At 39.6% G+C, this 11,848-nt stretch overlaps 1 protein-coding gene across 1 annotated transcript; it reads right to left on the bottom strand.

Moving 5' to 3' along the window:
• Nucleotides 1–9,338: 9,338 nt before the first annotated feature.
• LOC121844093 (calcium-binding protein 2-like) lies at nt 9,339–11,720 on the bottom strand (the record flags this gene model as incomplete). Its single annotated transcript, XM_042313977.1, has 3 exons — nt 9,339–9,837; nt 11,235–11,382; nt 11,563–11,720. Coding segments are annotated over 3 exons (332 nt in total), but the record flags the coding sequence as incomplete, so codon positions are not given.
• Nucleotides 11,721–11,848: the final 128 nt, after the last annotated feature.

Here is an 11,848-nt window from a genome sequence, read left to right as displayed (position 1 = left end):
GGAAGGAAGGAGGAGTTATACCATACATACTGTAGACTGACAGATACCTGCAGTATAGGAAGGAAGGAGTTATACCATACATACTGTAGACTGACAGATACCTGCAGTATAGGAAGGAGGAGTTATACCATACATACTGTAGACTGACAGATACCTGCAGTATAGGAAGGAAGGAGGAGTTATACCATACATACTGTAGACTGACAGATACCTGCAGTATAGGAAGGAAGGAGGAGTTATACCATACATACTGTAGACTGACAGATACCTGCAGTATAGGAAGGAAGGAGGAGTTATACCATACATACTGTAGACTGACAGATACCTGCAGTATAGGAAGGAAGGAGGAGTTATACCATACATACTGTAGACTGACAGATACCTGCAGTATAGGAAGGAAGGAGGAGTTATACCATACATACTGTAGACTGACAGATACCTGCAGTATAGGAAGGAAGGAGGAGTTATACCATACATACTGTAGACTGACAGATACCTGCAGTATAGGAAGGAAGGAGGAGTTATACCATACATACTGTAGACTGACAGATACCTGCAGTATAGGAAGGTGGAGTTATACCATACATACTGTAGACTGACAGATACCTGCAGTATAGGAAGGAAGGAGGAGTTATACCATACATACTGTAGACTGACAGATACCTGCAGTATAGGAAGGAAGGAGGAGTTATACCATACATACTGTAGACTGACAGATACCTGCAGTATAGGAAGGAGTTATACCATACATACTGTAGACTGACAGATACCTGCAGTATAGGAAGGAAGGTTTATACCATACATACTGTAGACTGACAGATACCTGCAGTATAGGAAGGAAGGAGTTATACCATACATACTGTAGACTGACAGATACCTGCAGTATAGGAAGGAAGGAGGAGTTATACCATACATACTGTAGACTGACAGATACCTGCAGTATAGGAAGGAAGGAGGAGTTATACCATACATACTGTAGACTGACAGATACCTGCAGTATAGGAAGGTGGAGTTATACCATACATACTGTAGACTGACAGATACCTGCAGTATAGGAAGGAAGGAGGAGTTATACCATACATACTGTAGACTGACAGATACCTGCAGTATAGGAAGGAAGGTGGAGTTATACCATACATACTGTAGACTGACAGATACCTGCAGTATAGGAAGGAGGAGTTATACCATACATACTGTAGACTGACAGATACCTGCAGTATAGGAAGGAAGGTGGAGTTATACCATACATACTGTAGACTGACAGATACCTGCAGTATAGGAAGGAAGGAGGAGTTATACCATACATACTGTAGACTGACAGATACCTGCAGTATAGGAAGGAGGAGTTATACCATACATACTGTAGACTGACAGATACCTGCAGTATAGGAAGGAAGGAGGAGTTATACCATACATACTGTAGACTGACAGGTACCTGCAGTATAGGAAGGAAGGAGGAGTTATACCATACATACTGTAGACTGACAGATACCTGCAGTATAGGAAGGAAGGAGGAGTTATACCATACATACTGTAGACTGACAGGTACCTGCAGTATAGGAAGGTGGAGTTATACCATAATGTAGACTGACAGATACCTGCAGTATAGGAAGGTGGAGTTATACCATACATACTGTAGACTGACAGATACCTGCAGTATAGGAAGGAAGGAGGAGTTATACCATACATACTGTAGACTGACAGATACCTGCAGTATAGGAAGGAAGGAGGAGTTATACCATACATACTGTAGACTGACAGATACCTGCAGTATAGGAAGGAAGGAGGAGTTATACCATACATACTGTAGACTGACAGATACCTGCAGTATAGGAAGGAAGGAGGAGTTATACCATACATACTGTAGACTGACAGATACCTGCAGTATAGGAAGGTGGAGTTATACCATACATACTGTAGACTGACAGATACCTGCAGTATAGGAAGGAAGGTGGAGTTATACCATACATGTAGACTGACAGATACCTGCAGTATAGGAAGGTGGAGTTATACCATAATGTAGACTGACAGATACCTGCAGTATAGGAAGGAAGGAGTTATACCATACATACTGTAGACTGACAGATACCTGCAGTATAGGAAGGAAGGAGTTATACCATACATACTGTAGACTGACAGATACCTGCAGTATAGGAAGGAAGGAGTTATACCATACATACTGTAGACTGACAGATACCTGCAGTATAGGAAGGAAGGAGTTATACCATACATACTGTAGACTGACAGATACCTGCAGTATAGGAAGGAAGGAGTTATACCATACATACTGTAGACTGACAGATACCTGCAGTATAGGAAGGAAGGAGTTATACCATACATACTGTAGACTGACAGATACCTGCAGTATAGGAAGGAAGGTGGAGTTATACCATACATACTGTAGACTGACAGATACCTGCAGTATAGGAAGGAAGGAAGGAGTTATACCATACATACTGTAGACTGACAGATACCTGCAGTATAGGAAGGTGGAGTTATACCATAATGTAGATTGACAGATACCTGCAGTATAGGAAGGTGGAGTTATACCATACATACTGTAGACTGACAGATACCTGCAGTATAGGAAGGAGGAGTTATACCATACATACTGTAGACTGACAGATACCTGCAGTATAGGAAGGTGGAGTTATACCATAATGTAGATTGACAGATACCTGCAGTATAGGAAGGTGGAGTTATACCATACATACTGTAGACTGACAGATACCTGCAGTATAGGAAGGAAGGAGTTATACCATACATACTGTAGACTGACAGATACCTGCAGTATAGGAAGGAAGGAGTTATACCATACATACTGTAGACTGACAGATACCTGCAGTATAGGTAGGAAGGAGTTATACCATACATACTGTAGACTGACAGATACCTGCAGTATAGGAAAGGAAGGAGTTATACCATACATGTAGACTGACAGATACCTGCAGTATAGGAAGGAGGAGTTATACCATACATACTGTAGACTGACAGATACCTGCAGTATAGGAAGGTGGAGTTATACCATACATACTGTAGACTGACAGATACCTGCAGTATAGGAAGGAAGGTGGAGTTATACCATACATACTGTAGACTGACAGATACCTGCAGTATAGGAAGGAAGGAGTTATACCATACATACTGTAGACTGACAGATACCTGCAGTATAGGAAGGAGTTATACCATAATGTAGACTGACAGATACCTGCAGTATAGGAAGGAGGAGTTATACCATACATACTGTAGACTGACAGGTACCTGCAGTATAGGAAGGAAGGAGTTATACCATACATACTGTAGACTGACAGATACCTGCAGTATAGGAAGGAAGGAAGGAGTTATACCATACATACTGTAGACTGACAGATACCTGCAGTATAGGAAGGAAGGAAGGAGTTATACCATACATACTGTAGACTGACAGATACCTGCAGTATAGGAAGGAAGGAGGAGTTATACCATACATACTGTAGACTGACAGATACCTGCAGTATAGGAAGGAAGGAGGAGTTATACCATACATACTGTAGACTGACAGATACCTGCAGTATAGGAAGGAAGGAGGAGTTATACCATACATACTGTAGACTGACAGATACCTGCAGTATAGGAAGGAAGGAAGGAGTTATACCATACATACTGTAGACTGACAGATACCTGCAGTATAGGAAGGAAGGAGTTATACCATAATGTAGACTGACAGATACCTGCAGTATAGGAAGGAAGGAGTTATACCATACATGTAGACTGACAGATACCTGCAGTATAGGAAGGAAGGAGTTATACCATAATGTAGACTGACAGATACCTGCAGTATAGGAAGGTGGAGTTATACCATACATACTGTAGACTGACAGATACCTGCAGTATAGGAAGGAAGGAGGAGTTATACCATACATACTGTAGACTGACAGATACCTGCAGTATAGGAAGGAAGGAAGGAGTTATACCATACATACTGTAGACTGACAGATACCTGCAGTATAGGAAGGTGGAGTTATACCATACATACTGTAGACTGACAGATACCTGCAGTATAGGAAGGAAGGAGGAGTTATACCATACATACTGTAGACTGACAGATACCTGCAGTATAGGAAGGAAGGAGGAGTTATACCATACATACTGTAGACTGACAGATACCTGCAGTATAGGAAGGAAGGAGGAGTTATACCATACATACTGTAGACTGACAGATACCTGCAGTATAGGTAGGAAGGAAGGAGTTATACCATACATACTGTAGACTGACAGATACCTGCAGTATAGGAAGGAAGGAAGGAGTTATACCATACATACTGTAGACTGACAGATACCTGCAGTATAGGAAGGTGGAGTTATACCATACATACTGTAGACTGACAGATACCTGCAGTATAGGAAGGTGGAGTTATACCATACATACTGTAGACTGACAGGTACCTGCAGTATAGGAAGGAAGGAGGAGTTATACCATACATACTGTAGACTGACAGATACCTGCAGTATAGGAAGGAAGGAAGGAGTTATACCATACATACTGTAGACTGACAGGTACCTGCAGTATAGGAAGGAGGAGTTATACCATACATACTGTAGACTGACAGATACCTGCAGTATAGGAAGGAAGGAGTTATACCATACATACTGTAGACTGACAGGTACCTGCAGTATAGGAAGGAAGGAGTTATACCATACATACTGTAGACTGACAGGTACCTGCAGTATAGGAAGGTGGAGTTATACCATACATACTGTAGACTGACAGATACCTGCAGTATAGGAAGGTGGAGTTATACCATACATACACAGTCAATCAAATGTTATTAATAAATCCCTTTTTACATCAGCAGATAATTATACACAAACCCAGCCTAATCCCTAAACAGCAGGAAATGCATGTGTAGAGTCACGGTGGCTAGAACAAACTCCCTAGAAAGGCAGGAACCTAGCAAGAAACCTAGAGAGGAACCAGGCTCTGAGGTGTGGCCAGTCCTCTTCTGTCTGTGCCGGGTAGAGATTATAATCATACTGTTGACTACTAGTTGACTTGGACTTGAGTATAGTCTTCAATCACAATGTTAGAGAAATATATTCACAATTGTTTTTAGAACCATCTTGATTAGAAGTGAATGTAGATAATGTTCATTGTAATTACAAGAAGTATATCAGTGCTAGATAGAAGTGTAACTCTGTAAAAATGAAGTAAAGGTCATTTTATTTGGTTGATATTTGATATTGTGTATTGTCTTTGATTTGATTCAGTTTGATATTGTATTTCATTCATTTAGTCTTTGAAAGACCAGCCCAATGATAGGCTGAAAGGGATCCCAACGTCATGTAGAATGTACATCATGTTATCGTCAATGGTCCATTAGAGTTTTATACCTATGGAGATGTGATTATGTTTAGATTGCCATGACAACAAGCCTCTGAAACGGATGCATACATACTGTACCTCGGAAAAGGCTTTTATAGTCCTGGTCTTCGTCTGATACAACTGGGATGTATTGTTAAGGGCTACTGTAGTTGCGTGCTAAAAGATTATGTAACAAGTTCATTATTCTTTTGTTTATTTTTGTCAGTTTTGTCAAATGTAAAGAATGTGTTTACCTCTGATTTAATAAAGAAATTGCAGCATTATTTTACTGTAGGAAAATGCATGTAACATTCTATGATTCCTCTCCCAAACATCAAACTAACAAGGATGTATAGTTCAACATTTATTGTTTAACAAAATTTTTATTGACACAAAGTTATTTATAATTCATTCCCTTTTAGGAAATTAAATACATAAATAATCAAATGTATGAAACTACTTGAATGAACATTTGTAATTCTAATTAATTACATCACGATTATATAATCAGACAGTTACACTGTTCTTAGTATCTGATCAATAATCTGAAAAGAATGTACAATTTGTCAATAAATCAGCATTTGTTAAAGATGCAGTCTGGGATCTACTTCAGGATTGGTGGGTCCCCTGTGGAATGGTTGAGCTAACGTAGGCTAATGTGATTAGCATGAGGTTGTAAGTAACAAGAACATTTCCCAGGACAGACATATCTAATATTGGCAGAAAGCTTAAATTCTTGTTAATCTAACTGCACTGTCCAATTTACAGTAGCTAATACAGTGAAGGAATAACATGCTATTGTTTGAGGAGAGTGCACAGTTTTGAACATGAAAAGTTACTAATAAACAAATCAGGCACATTTGGGCAGTCTTGATACAACATTTTGAACAGAAATGCAATGGATCAGTCTGAAACTTTGCACATACACTGGCCATCTAGTGGCCAAAATCTAAATTGCAGCTGTGCTGGAATAATACATTATGGCCTTTCTCTTGCATTTCAAAGATGACGGTGAAAATGACAAAAAAACGGTAATTTTTTTCTATGTATTATCTTTTACCAGATCTAATGTGTTTTATTCTCCTAGATTCCTTTCAAATTTCCACAAACTTCAGTGTTTCCTTTCAAATGATACCAAGAATATGCATACCCTTCTTCATGGCCTGAGCTACAGGCAGTTAGATTTTGGTATGAAATTTTAGGCAACATTTTTTTTTTAAAGGGGCCGGTCCTTAAGAGGAGCACCCCCAATTCGTTATATATATATATACATACATACATACATACATACATACACACACACACACACACACACACACACATATATATATATATATATACACACACACACATATATATGTGTGTGTGTGTGTGTGTGTGTGTGTGTGTGTGTATGTATATATATATATATATATATATACACACACACATACATATATATATATATATACACACACACACACATATGTGTGTGTGTGTGTGTGTATATGTGTATATATATATATATATATATATATATATGTGTGTGTGTATATATATATTTATACATGTACACATATATATGTACATATATATATATATATATACACATACATATATATACAGTTGAAGTCGGAAGTTTACATACACTTAGGTTGTCGTTATTAAAACTCGTTTTTCAATCACTCCACAAATTTCTTGCGACTCCATTCCCGTATCCGGGAGCGTAATCATAGCCTCAAGCTCATTACCATAATGCAATGTTAACTATTCATGAAAATCGCAAATGAAATGAAAGAAATATATTGAAACACAAGCTTAGCCTTTTGTTAACAACACTGTCATCTCAGATTTTCAAAATATGCTTTTCAACCATAGCTACACAAGCATTTGTGTAAGAGTATTGATAGCTAGCACAGCATTAAGCCTACCATTCAGCAGGCTACATTTTCACAAAAACAAGAAAAGCATTCAAATAAAATCATTTACCTTTGAAGAACTTCGGATGTTTTCAATGAGGAGACTCTCAGTTAGATAGCAAATGTTCATTTTTTTCCAAAAATATTATTTGTGTAGGAGAAAACGCTCCGTTTTGTTCATCACGTTTGGCTAAGAAAAAACCCCGAAAATTCAGTCATTACAACGCCGAACTTTTTTCCAAATTAACTCCATAATATCGACAGAAACATGGCAAATGTTGTTTAGAATCAATCCTCAAGGTGTTTTTCACATATCTATTCGATAATAAATCATTCGTGGCAATTGGGTTTCTCCTCAAGAGCGAAATGAAAAGTTTTGCAGCTGGAGATTACGCAATAATTGCGACGGAGGACACCAAGCGACCACCTGGTAAATGTACTGTCTTATGGTCAACCTTCCAATGATATGCCTACAAATACGTCACAATGCTGCAGACACCTTGGGGAAACGACGGAAAGTCTAAGCTCATTCGTGGCCCGTTCACAGCCATATAAGGAGTAATTGAAACACAGCGCTTTCAAAACCTGGGCCACTTCCTGTCTGAAATTTCATCTTGGTTTCGCCTGTAGCATCAGTTCTCTGGCACTCACAGACAATATCTTTGCAGTTTTGGAAACGTCAGAGTGTTTTCTTTCCAAAGCTGGCAATTATATGCATAGTCGAGCATCTTTTCGTGACAAAATATCTTGTTTAAAACGGGAACGTTTTTCATCCAAAATTTTTAATAGCGCCCCCTAATGCATAACTGGTTTTAAACTATAGTTTTGGCAAGTCGGTTAGGACATCTACTTTGTGCATGACACAAGTAATTTTTCCAACAATTGTTTACAGACCGATTATTTCACTTAAAATTCACTGTATCACAATTCCAGTGGGTCAGAAGTTTACATACACTAAGTTGACTGCCTTTAACCAGCTTGGAAAATTCCAGAACAATATGTCATGGCTTTAGAAGCTTCTGATAGGCTAATTGACATAATTTGAGTCAATTGGAGGTGAACCTGTGGATGTATTTCAAGGCCTACCTTCAAAATCAGTGCCTTTGCTTCACATCATGGGAAAATCAAAAGAAATCGCCCAAGACCTCAGAAAAATAATTGTAGACCTCCACAAGTCTGGTTCATCCTTGGGAGCAATTTCCAAACGCCTGACGGTGCCACATTCCTCTGTACAAACAATAGAAAGCAAGTATAAACACCATGGGACCACGCAGCCGTTAAACCGCTAAGGAAGGAGATGCGTTCTGTCTCCTAGAGATGAACGTAAAAGTGCAAATCAATCCCAGAACAACAGCAAAAGGACCTTGTGAAGATGCTGGAGGAAACAGGTACAAAAGTATCTATATCCACAGTAAAACGAGTCCTATAGCGACATAACCTGAAAGGCCGCTCAGCAAGGAAGAAGCCACCGCTCCAAAACCGCCATAAAAAAGCCAGACTACGGTTTGCAACTGCACATGGGGACAAAGATCATACTTTTTGGAGAAATGTCCTCTGGTCTGATGAAACAAAAATAGAACTGTTTGGCCACAATGACCATCGTTATGTTTGGAGGGAAAAAGGGGAGGCTTGCAAGCCGAAGAACACTGTCCCAACCATGAAGCACGGGGGTGGCAGCATCATGTTGTGGGGGTGCTTTGCTGCAGGAGGGACTGGTGCACTTCACAAAATAGATAGCGTCATGAGGAATGAAAAATATGTGGATATATTAAAGCAACATCTCAAGACATCAGCCAGGAAGTTAAAGCTTGGTCGCAAATGGGTCTTCCAAATGGACAACGACCCCAAACATACTTCCAAAGTTGTGGCAAAATGGTTTAAGGACAACAAAGTCAAGGTATTCGATTGGCCATCACAAATCCCTGACCTCAATCCTATAGGAAAATTGTGGGCAGAACTGAAAAAGCGTGTGCGAGCAAGGAGGCCTACAAACCTGACTCAGTTACACCAGTTCTGTCAGGAGGAATGTGCCAAAATTCATTAACCAGAAATTTGTGGAGTGGTTGAAAAACAAGTTTTAATGACTCCAACCTAAGTGTATGTAAACTTCCGACTTCAACTGTGTATATATTTGTGGATATTTTGTAGGACGTAACATATCATACAAAATGGATGCTGTAATACACATTTAAGGGGACCCATTTTTGCTCGTGAGCACTACTTTTAAAATTACTGGCTGAAACTATACAAAAGCAATACTAGCTGATAACATAGTGTAGCACTGATCATAATACATGAAAAGCACTTTACAAATATTATTATTATTATTATCATTACAGTGTTACAGTTATACAACAAAAACATACAGTACTAGGAGGGATTGTTGCTATAGCAACAAAAAAAAAGTAAGAACAAATACTCAAAAAACAACATGAAATATTTGTACATCAATAATACTGTAATTACATGTACAACAACAGACTGAGGACTGGTCCATAACATCTAACAGAGGAGGTTTTGTTGTTTACTAGTCTCTTAAAGTCATGTCATCACGGTCTTCTGGCCAGGAGAGTCAGCGGGACATCATCCTGACAAACTCTGTGGAAAGAACACAAAATATGAGCTACATTTTATTAGTGTGTTGACAACACTGGGAGTATTAGTATAGTGACAACACTGTGAGTAGTAGTATAGTGACAACATGGAGAGTATTAGTATAGTGACAACACTTAGTATTAGTATAGTGACAACATGGTGAGTATTAGTATAGTGACAACATGGAGAGTATTAGTATAGTGACAACACTGTGAGTTGTAGTATAGTGACAGCATGGTGAGTATTAGTATAGTGACAACATGGAGAGTATTAGTATAGTGACAACACAGTGAGTATTAGTATAGTGACAACACTGAGTATTAGTATAGTGACAGCATGGAGGGTATTAGTATAGTGACAACACAGTGAGTATTAGTATAGTGACACCACTTGAGTATTAGTATAGTGACAACATGGTGAGTATTAGTATAGTGACAACATGGAGAGTATTAGTATAGTGACAACACTTAGTATTAGTATAGTGACAACACATTGAGTATTAGTATAGTGACAACACTGTGAGTATTAGTATAGTGACAACATGGAGAGTATTAGTATAGTGACAACACTGTGAGTAGTAGTATAGTGACAACATGGAGAGTATTAGTATAGTGACAACACTGTGAGTAGTAGTATAGTGACAACATGGAGAGTATTAGTATAGTGACAACACTGAGTATTAGTATAATGACAACATGGAGAGTAGTAGTATAGTGACAACATGGAGAGTATTAGTATAGTGACAGCATGGCGAGTATTAGTATAGTGACAACATGGTGAGTATTAGTATAGTGACAACATGGTGAGTATTAGTATAGTGACAACATGGTGAGTAATAGTATAGTGACACCACCGTGAGTAATAGTATAGTGACACCATGGTGAGTAATAGTATAGTGACAACATGGTGAGTATTAGTATAGTGACAACACGGTGAGTATTAGTATAGTGACAACACGGTGAGTATTAGTATAGTGACAACATGGTGAGTATTAGTATAGTGGCAACATGGTGAGCATTGTTGTCACAACATTGTGAGTTTAGTATGGTGAAACAGAGTGAACATAGTGTTATAGTGGAGAGCAACCTTCATCATATCTCAATGTCACATTTCCTCTCTGATCCATTAGTTCTCCCCTTATCCCCTCTCTCTCCTTCTTTCTCTATTAGTTTCTTTCTACTCCTCTCCACACCCTTTCCTCCCGCTCCCTTCCCTCCCCCTTTCTCCCCTCCTCACTCACCCTCTCTCCCCTTTCAAGTTCACCAAATCGTCTCCTTTTCTCTTCCCTCTTTCTCCTCTCTCCCCCTCCTACTCCCCCTCTCTCCCATTCCCCTCATAGTCCACCAAACTGTCCCACTCTCCGCTCACCTTCTCCCCCTCATCCCCCCCTCTCCCCTCACCCTCGAAGTCGAGCAGGCCGTCCCCGTTGAGGTCGACATCTCGGAGGATCTCGTCAATCTCTGGTTGGTTGAGCTGCTCCCCCACCAGCTTTTTCATGGCCTCCTTCAGTTCAGCCAGGCTTATCTGACCGTCCCCGTTAGAGTCAAACTGGAGAAGAAGAAGGAGGAGGAGGACAGGAGGAAGTAAAGTGAGGTGAGGGAGAGAGAGTGGTAGAAAGGGAGGGGGAGAGGAGAGATTAAATGGATAGAAAGAGCAGGTTAAGAGAAAATAACTTGTCATTTAATTTGTGTTAACAGATATAATAAGATTAATATTGTCTCTTCGTACTTCTTTGAAAGCATCCCTGAGCTCCTTCACTCCTATCATGTCTGCTGTCTCTGCCAACATTTTAGGACCCATCAGCTCCACAAAGTCCTCAAAGTCCACTCTGCCGCCACCTAGAGGGAAACAAGAGTCATTACAGAAATGGTCACAGGGGTGATGAGCTGAAGAGCGAGCTGAAGAACTTCAAATACTATACACAGAGGGTATGCCCTTGCTTCCTCTGGTTAATGTGTGTGTGTGTGTGCTGCGTGCGTGCCACTCACAATGTGTGCATGTATGTCTATACATG

This window comes from Oncorhynchus tshawytscha, unplaced genomic scaffold (assembly GCF_018296145.1).
Source record: "Oncorhynchus tshawytscha isolate Ot180627B unplaced genomic scaffold, Otsh_v2.0 Un_contig_14897_pilon_pilon, whole genome shotgun sequence".
Lineage (NCBI taxonomy): Eukaryota > Metazoa > Chordata > Actinopteri > Salmoniformes > Salmonidae > Oncorhynchus > Oncorhynchus tshawytscha.
This window is presented reverse-complemented; position numbering and strand designations above follow the sequence as displayed.